The sequence below is a fragment of the Sus scrofa genome, chromosome 15 (assembly GCF_000003025.6).
Source record: "Sus scrofa isolate TJ Tabasco breed Duroc chromosome 15, Sscrofa11.1, whole genome shotgun sequence".
NCBI lineage: Eukaryota > Metazoa > Chordata > Mammalia > Artiodactyla > Suidae > Sus > Sus scrofa.
Window position 1 is genome coordinate 47284706 of NC_010457.5, and position 19347 is coordinate 47304052.

Below are 19347 nucleotides of genomic sequence, written 5' to 3' on the forward strand. Positions count from 1 at the left end.
GTCTTGAAGAGGTAAAAAATCCTGTTTCCCTAACATTCTAAAGTCATGTGCCACTCCAAAGGCATAGGAGCTGTCAGTATAAATATTTGGTATCTGTCATTAGGAACTTGACAAGCTCAGGTTAAAGCAGTTAATCTGGCTTGTTGTAATGACTTTGTTTTTGATAAATAAGAGCTTTCAATTATGTTCACTGTGGATTTTATTGCATATCCAGTTTGGTTAAGCCCCTGTTCATCCTTCAACTAGAGGGTAATCAGTTAACAAAATGCAGTCATGATTGTTTTCTTCCTGTGGTGCTGGAAGCACAGTTGCAAGGTTAAGGTTGTTACATCGAACTAAGGTAATAGGTACAGAAAGCAAAATTTTCATGACATGGAGAACAGACTTGTGGTTGCCAAGGGGGAGGGGGAGGGAGTGGGATGGACTGGGAATTGGGGGTTAATAGCTGCAAACTATTACCTTTGGAATGGATAAGCAATGAGATCCTGCTGTATAGCACTTATGATGGAGCATGATAATGTGAGAAAAAAGAATGTATACATGTATGTGTGACTGGGCCACCTTGCTGTACAGTAGAAAATTGACAGAACACTGTAAAAGATCTATAATGAAAAAAAATCATTATAAGATAAAAAAATAAAAATAAAAGTTGCAGTCTTTAAAACCATTAAAAATTTTTTTTCTTAAGAAGCTAGTCAGCTTACAGAATAGTGCTGAGTGTGCTGAGAGTTTAGAAGAGATTCAACTGAGTGGGGGACATAGTTAGAGGGGACCCCATTACTATTTCTTTATTAGCCTTATATAAGAGAGCCATTGACAACAGTCCTCCTACAAAGTGGAGGTCCTTTTGATACTGAGTCTAGTTGCTGACTATAACATCCTGTGGGTTGATGTTGATCACCATGGTTTTTGTTTGTTTGTTTAGTTAATACACCTAAAGCAATTCCTTAATCTTCAAAGAGGAAAGAATAGAAAGTTATAATTAGCTGATGCCCGAGTTAGGATGGACTTTAAGGTTTCTCTGGTCTCCTTTCCATTCAATCAAATCCACTAGATCAGATCAGACTGGTCAGACTATGCATATAAATGTTGAGAAATAAGTGAAAAGTTATGCAGTATCTAGTAGGTCTCAGAAATCCTCTCAATTGTTCTTCTGTTTGTTTGTTTGGGGAAGTAAAAAGGTTAGAATCCCTTTAATTTTTTTAGAATCAATTAGTAGTCCATTCTTAGATATAGTACCCCAAATATTTTACAACAAGAAAACAAAATTGGAATTTCACTTTGGATATCTTATGTGCTTTAGATAGACAATAGTTGTTGTAATATTATAGATGGTATCCTTTTGGGCATCTAATTTAGTTTTGGAACACAAAAGTCATCTACATACTGAGTTCAGGCAGAGCCACTAGGAAAATCTACATTAGCTAAATCAGTCTTGAGTATTTGAGAAAGGTAAGTGTAACTTTCAATATAGCTCTGTGGCATTGTCCAATTTTAGCAAGTATTCTGCAAGGTTGGTTTAACCAGAATCCCTCTCCTCCATATTGGATCACCCTAAATATCTAATCAAATTTCTTATCCTTTACCATTACCTAGATGATATACAATCTGTCTTCAGCAAGAACCTATCTAGATTGGTTTAGCCAGAAAATTCCTTTACCCCTGATGTTTCTTTTCAGATATTTTAATCCCCTGACCACTGCATGTTGGCTATAATTTCCCACATGTCCATCCTGTATTTGAAATTGAGTAAGGTTCTACTGAAGTCTATTTTTCCCTATTGCAATAGCTCTGAACAAAATAGGTTTTTACCACTCTATCATCTAGGCTCTGATTTTTTTTAACACTATATCAAATTCTTGGAACAAAGCCTCAATGTATCTATAAAGTATTGATGGTATGAAAAGGCTGTGAAAAAAAAAAGCAGGACATTGGAGTTTATGACTAATAAGTTAGAAGAAAGAGGTTGGCAAGCTCTGTATGTTGTCCTCGAATAGGATGAAAAAATGTGGGTGGAGTCGAGTTCAACTCAAGAAACACCAGGGTGATGTTGATAGAAAAAAATTCAGAAGGAGGCAGTGAACTAAGTGCCAAAATTCTCACCTAATATTGGGGGGAGGGAGGATAGCTTGCATAAGTTTTACATGTACAATAAAATAAAGAGGAGGTATAAACTGGTTTAGAGATTATTGACGGATAAACAAACTCATTTAAATATCAGTCAAAAATCAGCTGTATGGGCAGGGCAGACAAGTGATTGGAAGAATACTTGCTTTCTGTTGAATTGTTGCATTTACTCTCAATGATATACCTAACATGAAAAAATGTTATTCATTTATGTGTAAGAATTAATTGAGAAACATATTTGTATGTGTACACTATCCTCTTCCTTTTTTATCAGCTATTTTTTCACTTCCTATTATGAAAATTAGCTCCCATGACTTTTCACCTTCATATTTTCCTTAGCACAACTAAATGTCATTGTAGGATAAATTGAGTTGCTTGAAAAGTATAGAGAACCTCTTAAAACAAACAATCAGCATTGCTTCCTATTGGAAAGATACTGGGGACTTACTGAGCAGTTTTCATTGTTTCTGAGCTTATAGATACATGAAGGCTATCTAATGGCCTGAAAATAAAGTTGGTATATGAGACATTCTTTAGGCTCACAGCTAAACTGAATGGAAATAAATTTTCTATTTATTGCTCAGTATTTCTAAAACATTAACCCAATCCAAGCATTAACCCAATTCTGGACTTGTGAGTTATATTTTAATACTTCCTGTAATGCATTTTATCTTTAAGTGTTAAAATAATTTTATTTAAAATCCACTTACAGTTCCAACCCCTCCATGATACTATGGCTTTATTCCATTTCAGAGTAATGACGGCAGTCCAAGTGAGGAAAATAGAAAAATATTTTTTGAGGGGAAGCACATTGCTGTATAAAAAGGGTATATTGAGTTTCAAGAATCAGAGTTTCAACCAATAATTTCCTCAGTAGAAGAATAAACAAACAGTAGTATAAGCATAAAATATAAAATTATTTAGTGACTTTAAAAAATGCTATCAAGGAGTTCCCATTGTGGCTCAGCAGGAACAAATCTGACCAGTATCCATGAGATCGCAGGTTTGATCCCTGGCCTCACTCCGTGGGTTAAGGTTCCAGCGTTGCCATGAGCTGTGGTGTAGGTCACAGACATAGCTCAGATCTAGCATTGCTGAGGGTGTGGGGTAGGCCAGTGGCTCCAGCTCCAATTTGACCCCTAGCCTAGCCTGGGAACCTCCATATGCCTTGGGTGTGACCCTAAAAAGACAAGTTAAAGTTAAAAATGCTATCAAGACATGAAGAAACTTTAAATGAATATTGTAGGTGATGAAGCCAATTTGAAGTATATAATTCCAACTGCATAACATTCTGGAGAAGAAAAACTATGCAGACAGTAAAAACATCAATTGTTGTCAGCCTCTGGTAGAGAGAGTGGATAAATAGGTGGAGCACAAGGATTTCTAGGGCAGTGAAACTACTCTGCCTGATATTGTAATGTTAGATACAAGCCATGTATCTGTCAAAAGCAAAGGTGGAACCTAATGTAAACATTAAATTTTGGGTGAGAATAATGTATTATTGATTTTTAACAATGGTACTGCTCTGGTGTGGATGTTGATAATCTAGAAGAATATGGATGTGTAGGGTCAGAGATTATTTGGGAAGTCTTTTTTATTCAGTTTAGCTGTGAGCCTAAAACAAAAGATATGAAATCAATTAAAAATATAACTACAATATTCTAATTTTTGCATTTTGGATTTTTTTTCATGATAAGCCATATTAATCTGAATTTATTAAATTATTTTGGTTTAACTGATTAGATCAACTAACATTAAGATTATAAATGTGTTCAATTAAATTAACATAAAATATAATTTCTTTATAAAAAGATATGTAATATGTACTTTGGGACAAAAGTAGATATATTGTTCTTGGTTTCCTACTTTAAAGTTTACTGTGTCTGGAGAAAGTAAAAATTGATTGCTTTGGTTAAAGATAACAATAAAATAATGATGAGATTATACTGATATAATAGTTTAAAATATAAATGATACCCACAAAATTACGTTCAAACATAGTAGTAATTAGAATTATATACATTTCTAACTCAAGTGATAAAACCATGGAATGAATAAATCTGAATTTACAACAGTGTTTTTCAGAGATCAAGATGGCAGAGTAGGAGAACACTGAGCTCACCTCCCCTCATGAACACATTTTTTAAAATGTACAATGTAAACATATAAGTGGAACAATTCTCACTTAAACTGGAAACTGGAAGAAAGACTCATGTAACCAAGACTATAAGAAAGATCTGCATAGACTCAGGTAGGAAGGGAAGAGAAGAAATCAGGTTAGACTTCTGCCCCTGGTAAGGGACACAGAAGAGGAATTACATGGGCTCAGACATCCTCCCTTGAAAGTAAGCCATTTGAACCACATATTAGGCATGTCAGTCCCTGGGATCCATCACCAGGAAGACAAGTCCCCTTAGCTAGTGTTTTTTGGCATTTCAGTTTATTTTTTTAAAAAAATTTTATTACTAAATGAATTTTGTTACATTTATCATCACCCTCAGCTGGTTTGAAAACCAGTGGGCATAACAGCAGGGCTGTAAGAAACCTAGACTCTGTTGGTTAAAGTATGTATACACTCACTCCCAAAACAACATGGAGGAAGCAGATTGAAACTGCCCAGGATTCTAGCCAGTTTCACATCTGTGTGACCCAGTCTGAGGTTAAGTGCCTGCTCCAGCCCACACTGCTATGCAGCACAGCTCCAAGGCTGCTGTTTTAAAGGAAAAGTGTGCAGTTGTGGGGAAGAGAGGAAATTCAGGCCCCAAAGCATCTGAAAGGGGCAAGGGAAGCCACTACGGGTGGTCACAGGGGTAGCAGATGGGGAGCTGTCTGGAATATGGCTGGTGTGCTGAGTCTACACTAGCATGCACCTCAGCCCACACCAAGTGCCTAAGATGGCCCTTCTTAAGTACTTCCCTCCTCTGTGGCAAACATGCCAATTCTAGAAGGGAGAGAAGAAACTTAGAAGGAACAGACCAGCTCATACCCAACCCTCAGGGCTTCTGCTTCAGCAACTTGGGACCTGACCCCACCTACAACAGAGTAGCTTTGGCCACTGAGAAGAAGCCCCTCATACCTGACTCTCTCTCTAGCTCCTCTGTCTCTAGACATACTTCCCACTAACTGCCAACATAATGTAGGAAAAGGCATGACTTGTGCCCTCCTACCAGATATATTTGATGAAATTTTGGCTTAAGACTTCCCAAACTTGAAGAAGGAAATATATATCCAAGTACAGGAAAAAAACAGAATCTCAAATAAGATGAACCCAAACACACTCAGACCAAGACATATTATAATTAAAATGGTAAAAGTTAGAGAATTCTAAGTGCAGCAAGAGAAAAACAAAGAGTTAAATACAAGGCAACACCCAGGAGGCTATCAGGTGATTTTTTCTGCAGAAACTTTGCAGGTCAGAGGAGTGGCATGATATATTTAAAATGCTGGAGTTCCTGTCGTGGCACAGTGGTTAATGGATCTGACTGGGAACCATGAGGTTGCAGGTTCGATCCCTGGCCTTGCTCAGTGGGTTGAGGATCCAGTGTTGCCATAAGCTGTGGTGTAGGTTGCAGATGCAGCCTGGATCCTGTGTTGCTGTGACTCTGGTGTAGGCCGGTGTTTATGGCTCCAATTAGACCCCTAGCCTGCGAATCTCCATATGCCGCAGGAGTGGCCCTAGAAAAGGCAAAAAGACAAAAAAAAATGCTGAAAGTGTAAATTAGAATATTCTATCAGCAAGATTATTATAGAGAATTGAGAAATAAAGATCTCCTCAGAGAAGCAAAAACAGAGTTCATCAATACTAAACTAAACTTAAAAGAAATATCAAAGGGTCTTCTCTAAGTGGAAAATAAAAAGCTGCAACAAGAAATAAGAATTTATAGGAAAGAAAAAACCCACTACTAAAGCAAATATATAGTAAAAGCTATGGATTAACAACTTAAAGAAATTAGTAAAAATAATAATGGACCAATATGACTATAATAAACATGAGGATGTAAAATACAACATCAAAAACACAAAATATGGAGGAGGGGAGTAAAAAATGGACATCTTTAGAATGCATTTGAACATAAATGACTATCGGTTTAAAACAAGTAGATATACTTATGGGTCAGCATTTGTAAAGCCCATGATAATCAAAAATCAAAATCTTAAAATAGATATGCAAAAACTAGAATGAAAGGAACACAAGCATGCCACTAACAAAAAATCATAAAATCACAAGGAAAGAAACTAAAAGAAGAAAAGAATAAAGAACAACAAAAAATAAACAAGTTACAAAATGGCAATAAGCACATATCTACAAATAACCACTTTTAATATCAATGGAATAAACATTCAAATCAAAAGACATAGGGTAATGACTGGATTTTTAAAAAGTCACATTTATATGCTGCTTACAAGAGACTCATATCAGAGTGAAAAACATACAGACTGAAAATGAGGGGAAGGAAAAAGATGTTTCATGCAAAGAGAAATGACAAGAAAGCTGGAATAGCAATACTCATATCAAAATAGGCTTTAAAACAAAGTCAATAGAAAAAGAAAAAGATGGACATTGTATAATGATAAAGGAACAAAAAGAGGCTATTCATTAACATATATGCACCAAATAGAGATTAAGCAAATTTTAACAGACATAAAGGGAGGAATTAACAATAATACAAGAACAGTAGGGGACTATAAAACCCCAATAACATCAATGGACAGATCATTCAGATAAAAATAAGGAAACCCTGGTCTTAAATGACCCAATAGACCAGTTGGATTTAATTGATATATACAGGACATTCTATCCAAAAACAGAAGAATGCATGTTCTTCTCAAGTGCACATAAAAAGTTCTCCTACATAGAGCACATGCTAGACTGCAAAACATGACAACAAAATTAAGAGGATAGAAATTATATCAAGCATTTTTTACCACAATGGTAAGAAACTAGAAATAAATTATAGGATTAAAAATGGGAAAAGCAGAGCTCCTGTTGTGGCTCAGTAGTAACGAACCAGACTAGTATGCATGAGGACATGTGTTTGAGGCCTTGCTCAGTGGATTAAGGATCTGGCATTGCCATGAGCTGTGGTGTAGGTCATAGATGCAGCTCAGATCTGGCATTGTTATGGCTGTGATGTAGGCTGGCAGTTGCAGCTCTGATCAGACACCTAGCCTGGGAATTTCCACATGTTGCAGGTGCAGCCCTAAAAAGACAAAAAAAAAAAAAAAAAAAAAAAAAAAAGGAAAAGGACAAACAATGTCAAGACTGAACAATATATTGCTAAAAACCAAAAGGACAATGAAGAAATCGAAGAGGAAATCAGAGAATACCTCAAGAGAAGTGATTCAGACACTGTGCATTCTAGCTCTTGCACATGATGTGGCACTGGTTTTCTCTCTAGCTGGAGGTGTGTTTTCTGCCTTCTCAACATCTGTCGATGACCTCTGGCCTAAGCAATCAAGTAGGCAGAAGTCACACCTTCTCCACTGTGGTCTGAACCCCAGCCTTGGAGAGTGTATCCTTCCTTGGGTACTTTCCCTCAGACCTAGGATACCTGTGGAGTTCTCTTTTTATCTTTGTAACTGCTCTCCAGTGGAGCTTATTATTAAATTTCCACTTTTCTCTTTCTTTTTTCAGCTGCGCTCCCAGCATACAGAAGTTCCTGGGACCAGGAACCAAATCTGAGACAGACTTGCAAACTTTGCCATGGCTGAAGCAATGCTGGATCCTTAACCCACTGTACCACCCATAATAGGAACTCCTAAACTATTTAAATTACCATGTAATTACTGTCTCCTGATTGGAGACAAACTGAAAATGGGCACAGGCACAAGCTATGGGAGGAACACTAGTGCTACAGTGCTGAGTAATTTAGGAGTCTGACTTTATGACTTAGCTGACCATAGTCAGTACTTCAGATATATGGCCACCTGGTGTCCCATGGTCAAATGTACCATCTCTACTAGAGCCTGGTAGTGCACCCCATTTCACAAAAGATATATAATTATTTGTTGTGGATGACATACAAAATCATGTCCATGACTTTGAACAGAACCTATGCAAGTAGGTGGCCCTGATGCTTTTGCTTCCTTAGCTTCATGGTAAATCTCCTCTTGGTAAACAGGAATCTGAAAACAATCAAGTGGGAATACAGTATTCAAAGAGGAGAAGCAATAACAAGAGAAAGACTGGATTCAACTCTTATCTGAGTAAATGCCACTAGGACAAATCACAGGCTAGCTGAAATCTAGGAGCTCAGCAAGGAAGGAGGAAGGCAGACAGGGGTGAGGTTAGAAGGGGAGAGATAATTCAGGTCAACCTACAGAGCAGAAAGGAAAATGGATATGCTGTCCTGGTGTCATAAGGCTTTATGGGGTGAGGGTCTTTGGCCACCTTTACCTGATTAGGTAGCGCCTTTTCTGGATTCAAGTTAAAGTAGATAACAGTGGAAGTTGGAATTGAAAATACAGAGAAAACATTGGACATAATTTAGGTGATTCAGGTACAGATGATTTATTATTTCATAATTTAAGCCCTCAGCAGTGACAACAGAGGGAGGGAGAAATTACTTTTTTTTTCCTTCTTGCTTTAGACCAGTTTCTGATGATTTATTTCATAATATCCTCTCTTTAGGCCAATATTGTTAGAGACTGTTACTGTCAGAGAAAAGAAGACAAAGCACAATACAAAATGCCAGTGTTACTTTTTGCTTTTTGTTTTTGTTTTGTTTTGGGGTATTTTTTGAGCTAGCATATTTCTAACACAAATAATTTATTTTAAAGGTATGGAAAATTGAAAAGAAAGACTCAGGAAAGTAAAAATTGATTCCAGAAAAAACAGTCACCTGTTACCTCAACTGCAAATATTCTTAGTCTTGTAATAGAGTGGCTTCCTAAAATATCCTAAGTGTTCATTTTTTATAACTATTTGGGTCAATAAAGCAAAGTATCTTTAAATTTCCCTTTAAGCATATAAACTGATTTAATTTAGAATAAAAAAATAAATTGCGATATTTCAACATAAAATCACATTTCATTAAAGATAAAGCACCAACACACACACACACACACACACACACACACACACACACACACACACACCTGTACATCTATATATTGAAATACATTAACAATGATCATCCTAGGTGCTAAAATTAATGATGATTATTTTATTCCTTTGCATACTTATATTCTAAAATGAATGTTTATTTTGAACTCAAAGTCTGTCAGACTGTGGAAGTCTGTTTCACTATTGACTGCTTTAGGTGAGTTCTCCTGTTGGTTTAACTGGGAGTGGTTTCTCAGTTTCTTCATCTTGCTTGTTATTTTCTTTTTCTTGGTGGGTGTGTACTCCCTGTGGGCAGGCAGGGTTGGCCCTGGCACTGCTGTGGAATGTTTCCTGAGGGCTAGCGGTGTTGGCTGATCTTTTTTGAGGAATCGTGGCTTTTCCTGAGGGTGGGTGGGGCTAGCAGGGTCTCTCTGAAGCAAAGAAGGACTTCCTGAGGGCAGGCAGGACTGGGAGGTCCTCACTGCAATGGAAGCAGATTTCACAAGGCCAGGCAGAGCTTGCTCTGGTGTTTCTGGGCTGTGGGGCTCTTCCAGGGGGCTGGCAGTGCTGGGTTTTGTTCTGTGGGAGTGCAGCACCTCCCGAGGGCAGGAGCAGCTAGCCAGGCCACTGGGAAACAAAGAGGCATTTCCCCAGGGCAGCCGGAACTGGCAGGACCACCCCGCAATGGAAGCAGATTTCCCGTGGCCTGCTGGAGCTTGCTCTAGCTTTTCTGGGTTGGGGGACTCTTCCAGGGGGCTGGTGGTGCTGGGTGGCTACTCCACAGGAGTGCAGCACCCCCTTCAAGGGTGGGAGCTGCTAGGCGGGCTGCTGGGAAACCAAAGGGCACTTCCCCAGGGGCCACCTTGCAATGGAAGCAGAACCACCCCACAATGGAAGCAGATTTTGCACAGCCAGGCAGAGCTTGCTCTATTGTTTCTGGGCTGCAGGACTTTTTCAGGGAGCTGGCAGAGCTGGGCACTGCTCCGCAGGGGTGTAGCCCCTCCAGGGGGCAGGCAAGCCAGGGCAGGAAAAGCCGCTGAGGTGGTTGGCTTCCAGCAAGTGGTGAGGCCAGCCCTCCAGGATGGCAGTCAGCCTCAGGTCAGGAGCATTCATGGGGTAAGGGGAGGGGGGGAAGGACTGGGAAGCTCTGTTTTCTGCTAGCTGGCAGGCAAGTGAGCTCACTCCTGTGGCACAAGGAGTATTCTATGGCAGCCAACCCCTCCTCCTCTCCCCTCCCCAACATGGGCACCTTGTCTCTCCTGCAGATCCAGCTCTTCTCCCAGGTTCCCTCTGTTGTGGCTTTCCACTTCCCAGCCCTTGGCGTATTGCTCCCTCTACTTGCGAAGCTCTGCTTCCTAGTTCCCCAGGCTGCCTCTGCACCACCCACCCCAGCTCACTCCCGGGGGACTAGCCTCTGGAGCAGAGGTCTCGGTGCCCAGCCCCTACACAAGAGTCTAGGTTTTGGTGACTGTGCCAGTAGTTCAGTTCTCACTCTGCTCTTCAGATCTCAGACTTACTGCTGCACTCTTTTCAGCATCTGGAGATCCCTCCGATTTGGTTGATCTTTCCATTGATGAGGTGACTTTCCAGGGTGTGGGATGCCTTTCTCCTCCACAGTTCCCTTACGGGAGCACCCATCCAGCCCTGATTCCCCTTCTCTCACTCTCCTCTTTTCTCTTGTTTTACCCAGTTATGTCACGAGATTCTTGCCGTTATTGGAGTTTAAGTTCTTCTGCCAGCGATTAATTACTGTTCTGTGCAAGTCATTTAACAGGAATAATTACTTTTTCAATCTCCTTGCTAATTTTTAATCAGCTCACTCTCTGTTTCTCCATGATTTGATCTTGGTATGTTGTATATTTCTAGGAATTTATTCATTTCTTTTAGGTTTTTTTCACTTTCTCAGCATACAGATGTTTGTGGTAATCTTTTATGAACTACAAAAAGATTATTTCTGTACCAGCACTTGTAATGCCTCCCCTCTCATTTCTGGCTTTATTTATATTAGTCTTCTGTCTTTTGGGGTTAGTTAGCATTGCTAAAGGTTTATTGTTTTTTCTTTTTACAAAAACATCTACTTACTTCTGTTGATTTTTTTTAAGGGACTTACCTGGGGCATATGGAAGTTCACAGGTATGGGGTTGAATCAGAGCCACAGCTGCTGGCCTGTGGCACAGCCACAGCAACATCAGATCTGACCCACATATGCGACCTATGCTACAGCTTGTGGCAACATGGGATCCACATGATAAAGGCCAGGGATTGAACCTATATCCTCACAGATACTGTGTCAGGTTCTTAACCCACTGAGCCACAACAGGAACTCTGTTGATTTTTTAAATTGCTTTTCTATTCTTCATTTTTTCATATCTGCTCTACTATTTATCCTTTTCTTCCTTCTGCTTAACTTGTGCTTAGTTTGTTCTTTTATTCATTCTTTGATGTGTAAAGTTAGTTTTGTATTTGAGATCTTTCTACTTATTCAAAATGTAGGCCTATACTTTTGGTTTTTGTGTTTTTTTGTTTTTTTTTTTTTTTTTTTTTTGGCTTTTTAGGGCTGCACCAGAGGTACATGGAGGTTCCTAGGCTAGTGGTCGAATTGGAGCTACAGCTGCTAGCCTGCACCACAGCCACAGCAATGCTAGATCTGAGCTGCATCTGGGACCCATACCACAGCTCATGGCAATGCTGGATCCTTAACCCACTGAGCGAGGCCTAGTCAGATTCGTTTCCACTGTGCCACGACTTTTAATGTACCTCCATCCCTTTTGGGGAAAGATGGGAAAATGTGGTTTGGAAAGAATATATGTACTTCATCTAAAATTTTTAACATTTATTTTAGGTTATTGGCATCTTCTTTTCTTCTAATGTCTAAAAGATCCAAAATATGCAATTTATTACCTGATATTGGCCATTTGCATACTTCCTCTTTTTATTTTGAACTACTAGCTAATTTTTATCAATTATATTAATCTTTTAAAAGAATCAGTCTTTGTCTCTGCTTTTTTTGTTACTTTTTTTTCTGTTTATTTTCCTTTTCATTTAGAAAAGAGCAGAAGCTCTTAATTATTTCTTTCCACCCACTGTCTTTGAGGGCAATTAGTTCTTCCTTTTCTATATTTTTGAGAAAGATTATAATAAAAAATTTCATTTGGTTGTTCTCTGTCCTCTAATATGCATTTCACAGTGGTTAAAAGAACTGAGGTAGAGTCTTGTCTAGAAAGCAGAGATATGCCTACTTGTTGTAGAACTTGAGACAGTCTGCCTTGACAATAGGATGAGGATGCTGACTGTCCACCTAACAGCGCTTCTCCTAAAATTAGGAATTGCCTCAGTTCAGACATGTATCTCAGCATTTGTTACATGGATGTTTACGGTGCAACTTTTTACAGCAAGGACAAAGAGAGAACCTGAAAAAGAATCTTGGATGCTATAGGAAAAAATATATATATGTATATATATATATTCTCTTTTTACATACCGATAATACAGAGGGAATAGCTAATTTTATAAAATGTTGTACTGGATTATTCCATAACCTAAATTTCTAAATTTACTTTCCCATATTAATTAAGACAATAAAATGAATCAAAACTCCAAGGCTCTATCTTATTAATAGTAATTTCTTCTGAGATACCAGTATAACTATAAGCACATCCGACATCTTTATAATATCAGTCTTCTTTTTATGTGACTGTAAAATGTCATCAAGATATAAGTACTCCTGGAGTTCCCGTGGTGGCACAGTGGTTAACAAATCTGACTGGGAACCATGAGGTTGCAGGTTCGACCCCTGGCCTTGCTCAGTGGGTTAAGGATCCCGAGTTGCTGTGAGCTGTGGTGTAGGTGGCAGACGCGGCTCGGATCCTGTGTTGCTGTGGCTCTGGAGTAGGCTGGCATCTACAGCTCCGATTAGACCCCTAGCCTGGGAACCTCCATTTGCCACAGGAGTGGCCTTAGAAAAGGCAAAAAGACAAAAAAAAAAAAAAAACCCAAAACAAACAAAAACAAAAAACAAACAAAAAACAAAGATATAAATGCTCCTTCCCAATCTTCAAGGGAAAAAAAAAAGAATCCTAAAATTTACGTGCTCATAAGTGCTAGTATGGGAGCACAAAAATCACTTCTTTGGTGTAGGTCAGGGAGGAGAGGTTGAGCTATGATGAAACCAAGTTTTATTGTTTCATATTACAAAATAACCTACAGTGAGATCCATAAAGAATATTCAGAAGAAATTGTTCACAAATTAACAATTCTTAGGTACTCCTTAAACAGTGATCTGCATGTACGATGTAAAATGGTTAATCACTTGTTTTATACTCACCTTACGGTAGGGGACAACTTGCTGCTGCTGCTGCTTTCTTCCGACACAGACCTGTAACATGGATTAAGTTTATTTTAAATAAATGGGGAAATTTAAAAATCTTGAACAAATGTAGCACTGGGAACTGTCTAGTCACTTATGATGGAGCAGGATAATGTGAGAAAAAAGAATGTATACATGTATGTGTAACTGGGTCACCTTGCTGTACATAGAAAATAAATAAATATAAGGTAAAAAGAAAAAAATAAAAATCTTGAACAAGTAAGTGACTATGTGAACAAAGGATGTTCTTCAAACAGAGTGATTCACTGGAGTTTCTTCTTCCAGCAAAATAAAACAAAACAAATAAAGGAAATGCCACCAGCCACCCTGCTTTGTCAACTAAGACCTTTTGTCTTCATTTCACATTTATTCAAGTGTTTATGTTATAAGCTGACATGTGTACAGTCAGGCCCCCTGATTCTATGCTATTTCTAACTCCTCAAGCCAAATCAAGCCAAAACGGTAGCATTCAAAATTTTCAGTTAATTTTTCTATTATTTCTACAGATTTCTTTCATCCTCCTTATAAGGCATCTATGTTTTCTCTTCATATTAATTCTTGGAAAGTAAAACTAGAGGTGAATACCTCTGTGGAAAAAATGCAGTGAATAATAAATAAGGAGCTCAATAAGGATGTTTAAATGTTTGTGTAGCCAATTACATATAACATGGTGATTTCACTTGTTCATTTGGTATAGGCAAAAGTTTATGATACATTGGAAAGCTATTACTATCTCCCATTTTTTAGAGTTATAGAGAATAACTTTATGAACATAAAGATTAAATCACTTGCTCAGGATATCATAATTATCAAGATATGCACGATTTAGGTGTTAAAGCCAGGATTTCTGAGCATAAATGTAATTTTCCTCCCATTTTATGATGTTTCCTCCTATTTCCTGATGATTATGAACTACACATGTAATTTCTAGGTGAGAAATGACTTGAAAAATTAGCAAAATCAATTTGAAAAATAAATATTATGCAGGCATGTTCATAGACATTATCTCTAGTTGAGTGAGGTGGTCTAATAAAGTTTTTACCCCTGGTCTGAGGATCTAAATCTTAAAATTTTATTCTCAGGAAGCTCGTGGGCAACATGACTATTTAGATAGAGTCAGTGGAGGAAGGGGGTGCATAAACCTCCATAAATACCCTTGGGACCCATATCTCTTCCCAGTCTCTTCCTAAAGTGCTACTTGTGGTGAAATGAATGGTTTTAGTAATCACTAAAACCAGAAAATCACGGAGGACACGAAGCCCGTTAGAAATGCAGCCCTGGGCCTCACCTCATGTTGTGTTATTTACAGTCTTTGATTCTTCCTGAGGAAGTTTGAATACTTTTTCCTTGACTTCTTATTTAATAAGAATAGAAACATACATACCCCTCACTTTCAGTTTCTCCTCGGTAGCACAGCTCTCTTATTTTATTCTGCTTTATTATTATAGCAGTAGTAGCAATGATCAACACAGGTAAAGAAATGTAGAAAATGAGTTGAAATCTGTGTTTTGAAGGAAGGACTTTTCCCTCCCAAAGCCTTCTAGGACCTAGAATAGAAAACATCCATTTCAAACTATGTCAGACATATAATTAACCAAATGAAAAGGTGGAAGGGATATCATTACCAATAATATTCCCAAACACTAAATATTTCATTCACATAGACTACAAATATAATAAAATCCAAAAACCAAAACTAAAATATAAAATGGGCTGCTACTAGTGCTTTACTGATGTTTTTGAGTTTTAAAACTTTTGCCATATATATAGATTTCCTTGATTGAAGGTAATGTATCTACATATATCACAAAGAGTATTGGGATTAAAACTATATGTGAGAATTCAACCTGGGATATGGAGCATTTAATTTCTCTCACATTGCTACAATTCATTTCCTAAAAGTTAAAAATTAATATTCTCTAAATTTCTTATTTGGCTTCTTTAATCAAATATGTAGCAACAGGAAATTGTTAAAATGGCTCTAGAATTATTTCATAGAAGGCACAGCTAAGCCTGGCTTTGACCCACATCTGACTAACTCTTGCCTATTGGCACATTTTCCTCATCTGTTCTTCGAGAGTCTCAGCAGACATCTGTGTTCACTCCTGAGTATCTGATCCATGTGGCTCCTCAGGGTCCACTTTTCTGGATTTATAATAGATCAAGTTCTGCTTTCTCCATAACTTGTTGGCAAGCCTCCTTTTATTTGATATGAATTGTTTTTCTCTCACTTCTTGGCCATGGTGGAGGAGTTGACAACTGGAAGATCCACTCCTCAGCTACAGTGTTGGGGGATCATTGAGACTCAAAACACACTTACAGCTGTCTCAGTGCTTCTCCCTTTCATCCCATATGTTTTTTCAAGTAAGCTCAAGGTAGGGACAAGATTTTCTTTTTCATTTAGCTTTGTGTCTGTGCTTGGGGTTAACAGTACCTTCGGGATTAAAATGACATATTTGCAATCAGAAAGCGAGTGAACCGGATGAAGAGATCAGCCTCTCTGGCCATATACTGCAGACTGATTCTCAGCTGTGTGTCTAGTTTTCCAGGTAATCAATGATACCATGTCAGTTATTTGAAAACGAACATAATATATGACCAGGTGGCCTCAGAAGTTAAGTAGGACATCCAGGAACCAGAAAAATTGTCTTGCTTCTTTCCTTATACTGTCTAGTTTTAACAAACACTATTTACTAGTAAAAACCAACAAAGAATATTTCCTACTCACCCTCCTTTCAGTTTGATGTTCTTCACTTAATTAATTATTCTGAGTCTCCATTTTCCATTGGTTAACCTAGTCCCCAGTAATCTGCCTCAGGCTTCTACCTTCTTCAGGAATCATTGATGATTATTCATGGTTTTTCACTCCTCTCTTTTATTATCCTAAAGTGTCCTAGCCTTTATTACTCAAGGGTTTAACTGTCATATCAAACTCCCTAAAACAAAGATCCTACCCATACCAAATTTTATGGGCAAATATCAAAGGATTTTTCCCTGAAGGAGCCAGCACTCATCAACAGTAGCTCCCAAAGTTCCCCCCAACACACAAACACATTCAGATTGACTACAGGAAAAAAAAAAAAACACACACACACATGAGAGTTTTGTATCAAGTAAACACAAGATTGATCATAAACAGTTAACTTTGCACCGTTAACTATACCGTTTACATGATTACCCAGTTTCTCCAGCCACCTATTCCAGCATCAATCAATACATTCCAGGTTTATTTAGACAATCTTCTGACAGATGAGTATAACCTGCGAAAAACATTGTATAGAGAGGGACTCCCAGTATCTTTCTGTTAGCAAATACTTTTAGTATCTGTGATAGTTAATTTCATTCAGCAACCCGACTGATAAGCTCAGATATTTGGTCAAATATTATTCCGGGTGTTTCTGGGAGGGTGTTTTGCAATGAGATTAACATTTAAATCAGTAGACTGAGCTAATAAACAAGAACACTGACCCTCCAGTGAATAAGGGAAGCTTCTTCCTGCCTGGGGTACCCAAAGTGAGACATCAGCTTTTCTTTACCCCCAAACCTGCCGGTCTTTACACTAAAGTTGCACCATCAGCTCTCCTGGGGCTGCAGTTTATGGACTTACTCTGCAGATCTCCAGACTTGTCAGTACCAAAATCACATAAGCCTCTCTCTCTCTTCCTCTCTCTCTCTTTCTCCCTCCTTCTCTCTCACTCCCCCTCACTCTCTTTCTCATCCCTTTCCCTCCCTCTCTTTTTCTCTCTCCTCTTCCCCTCACCCCTGCTGTCCCCTCCATACTATTGGTCCTGTTTTTGACTAACACAGATTTTGGTACCAAGAAGCAGGGTGCTGTTATAACAAATACCTAAAAATGTGGAAATGGCTTTGGAACTGGGTATTGGGTAGAGGCTAGAAGAATTTTGAGGCAAGTTTTAGAAAACTGGATTACTCTGAAGAGACTGTTGGTAGAAATACGGGCAGTAAATGTGACTCTGGTGAGGACTCAGAGAGAAAACAGAAGATCAGGAGAGAAAGCCTACATCTGAGAGAATACAGAGACAATATTGAAAAGAATGGTGGGAGAAATTTTACACTGAAAATGTTTCTGGTGAGATTTGAGACAAAAAGGACAATGATTAAGAAAAGGCAACTCTTGTTATAAAGTGGGGCAATAAACTTGACTAACCTGTAATCTTGTGTTTATGGAAGATAGAATTTGTGAGTCATGAAACTAGATAATTAGCTAAGGCAATTTCTAAGCAAAATGCTGAGGATGTAGCCTGGGTACTCTCAACTGCTTCCAGTAAAATGTGAGAGGACAGAGATAAATTAAAGTAAGCGTTAAGCAGAGAGGTACTAGAACTTAAAGATTTGGAGAATTCTCAGTCTGTTCACATTGTAAAAAATGGGAAAACATGCTCTAGAGAGAATATACCGGATGTGTGGATGAAAAACCACTTGATAAAAAGACTGTGCATGTGAACTGTCTCAGGAGATGGTAGGAATAAAAATGAGATTATATCAGCAGAAACACTGTCAGGTTGGACCAAAGGAAACAGCATGGGGCAACAGAACTGGGTTTTTTGGGGTTTTTGGTTTTTTGCTTTTTAGGGAAGTTCCCAGGCTTAGGAGTTGAACAGGAGCTGCAGCTGCTTGCTACAGCCACAGCCTTGCCAGATCTGAGCTACAACTGTGAGCTACACCACAGCTCTCTACGAATCAAATCCCCAACCCACTGAGCAAGCCCAGGGATTGAACCCGCATCCTTGTGGATACTAGTTGGATTCATTTCTGCTGAGCCATGATAGGAAATCCCACATAAGAACTGTTTGGCTACCAATATGCTTTATCCTTCAAGAAAAGAGAAGGATCTGGAAGGTGATTCAGAGGTCATCAGAGCTTGTCCCCCATCAGAGATCCAGGAGTGTTTTCCTCCTTGGTTCCCCACCACCACCCCCTATGATGCTTCAGCCCTGTGCCTCAGGGGTGAGGCCCATGCAAAGAGTTGTATGGCTGGGATTCCATCCAGAGCTGAAGGGGTGAGGTTATGTTGCCACCACAGTGGGTCTGGAGGGCAGAAGAGCAAACCTAAGAGAATTACTCTCCAACCTTAAAATCAAATGGAATTATTTGTATAGACTGGGATCTATCACCCCTTTCTTCTTTCCAATTTCTCCCTTTGGGGACAAGAACAAGAATGTCTATCTTATGCCTGTCTCAGGATTGGTTTTTTTTTTTTTTTTTTGGAAGCACATAACTTGTCTGACTTCACATGTTCATAAATGGAGAGGAATTTTGCCTCAAAATCAATCATACCTCAGTTCTCACCCATAATTGATTTAGATGCTATTTAGATGAGAGTTTTGTGTTTGGAATTTATGCTAGAATGGGTTGACTTTTGGAGCTACCGAGATGGGGTGGACATATTCTGCATAAAAGGAGAACATGAATGGGGAGGCATAGGATGGAATGTTATGGACTGACTAGTGTTCTCCCCTCTGACCCCAATTCATATGTTGAATTGAATCCCTAGCCCCCAGTGTGATGATATTTGGAGGTAAGGCCTTTGGGAGGTCATTAGAGTTAAGTGAGATCTTAAGGGTAGGGTCCTAATCGGATGGAACTGATGCCCTTAAAAGAGGAGGAGGAGAGACCAGAGAGCTTTCTCTCTCATCACACACACACACACACACACACACACACACACACACACGTGCGCGCGGAAAGGACTCATCAAGAAGGCAGCCATTGGCAAGCCAAGAAAAGAGATCTCACCAGGAATCAAATTTGTCAGCACCTTGATCATGGATTTCCAGCCTCCACAACA

At 38.8% G+C, this 19347-nt stretch overlaps 1 protein-coding gene across 1 annotated transcript in view; it reads right to left on the reverse strand.

The window, feature by feature from the left end:
- LOC110255277 (disintegrin and metalloproteinase domain-containing protein 5-like) overlaps positions 7361–19347 on the reverse strand; it is a 50893-nt gene continuing 38906 nt past the window's right edge. Inside the window, exons 10-12 of the mRNA XM_021074730.1 lie at positions 14923–15085; positions 13497–13547; positions 7361–8781 (exon numbers count right to left, since the gene is read on the reverse strand). Coding sequence (XP_020930389.1) covers positions 8769–8781; positions 13497–13547; positions 14923–15085 — 227 coding nt within the window. The 3' untranslated portion in view covers positions 7361–8768. The remainder of the gene's footprint in view (positions 8782–13496; positions 13548–14922; positions 15086–19347) is intronic.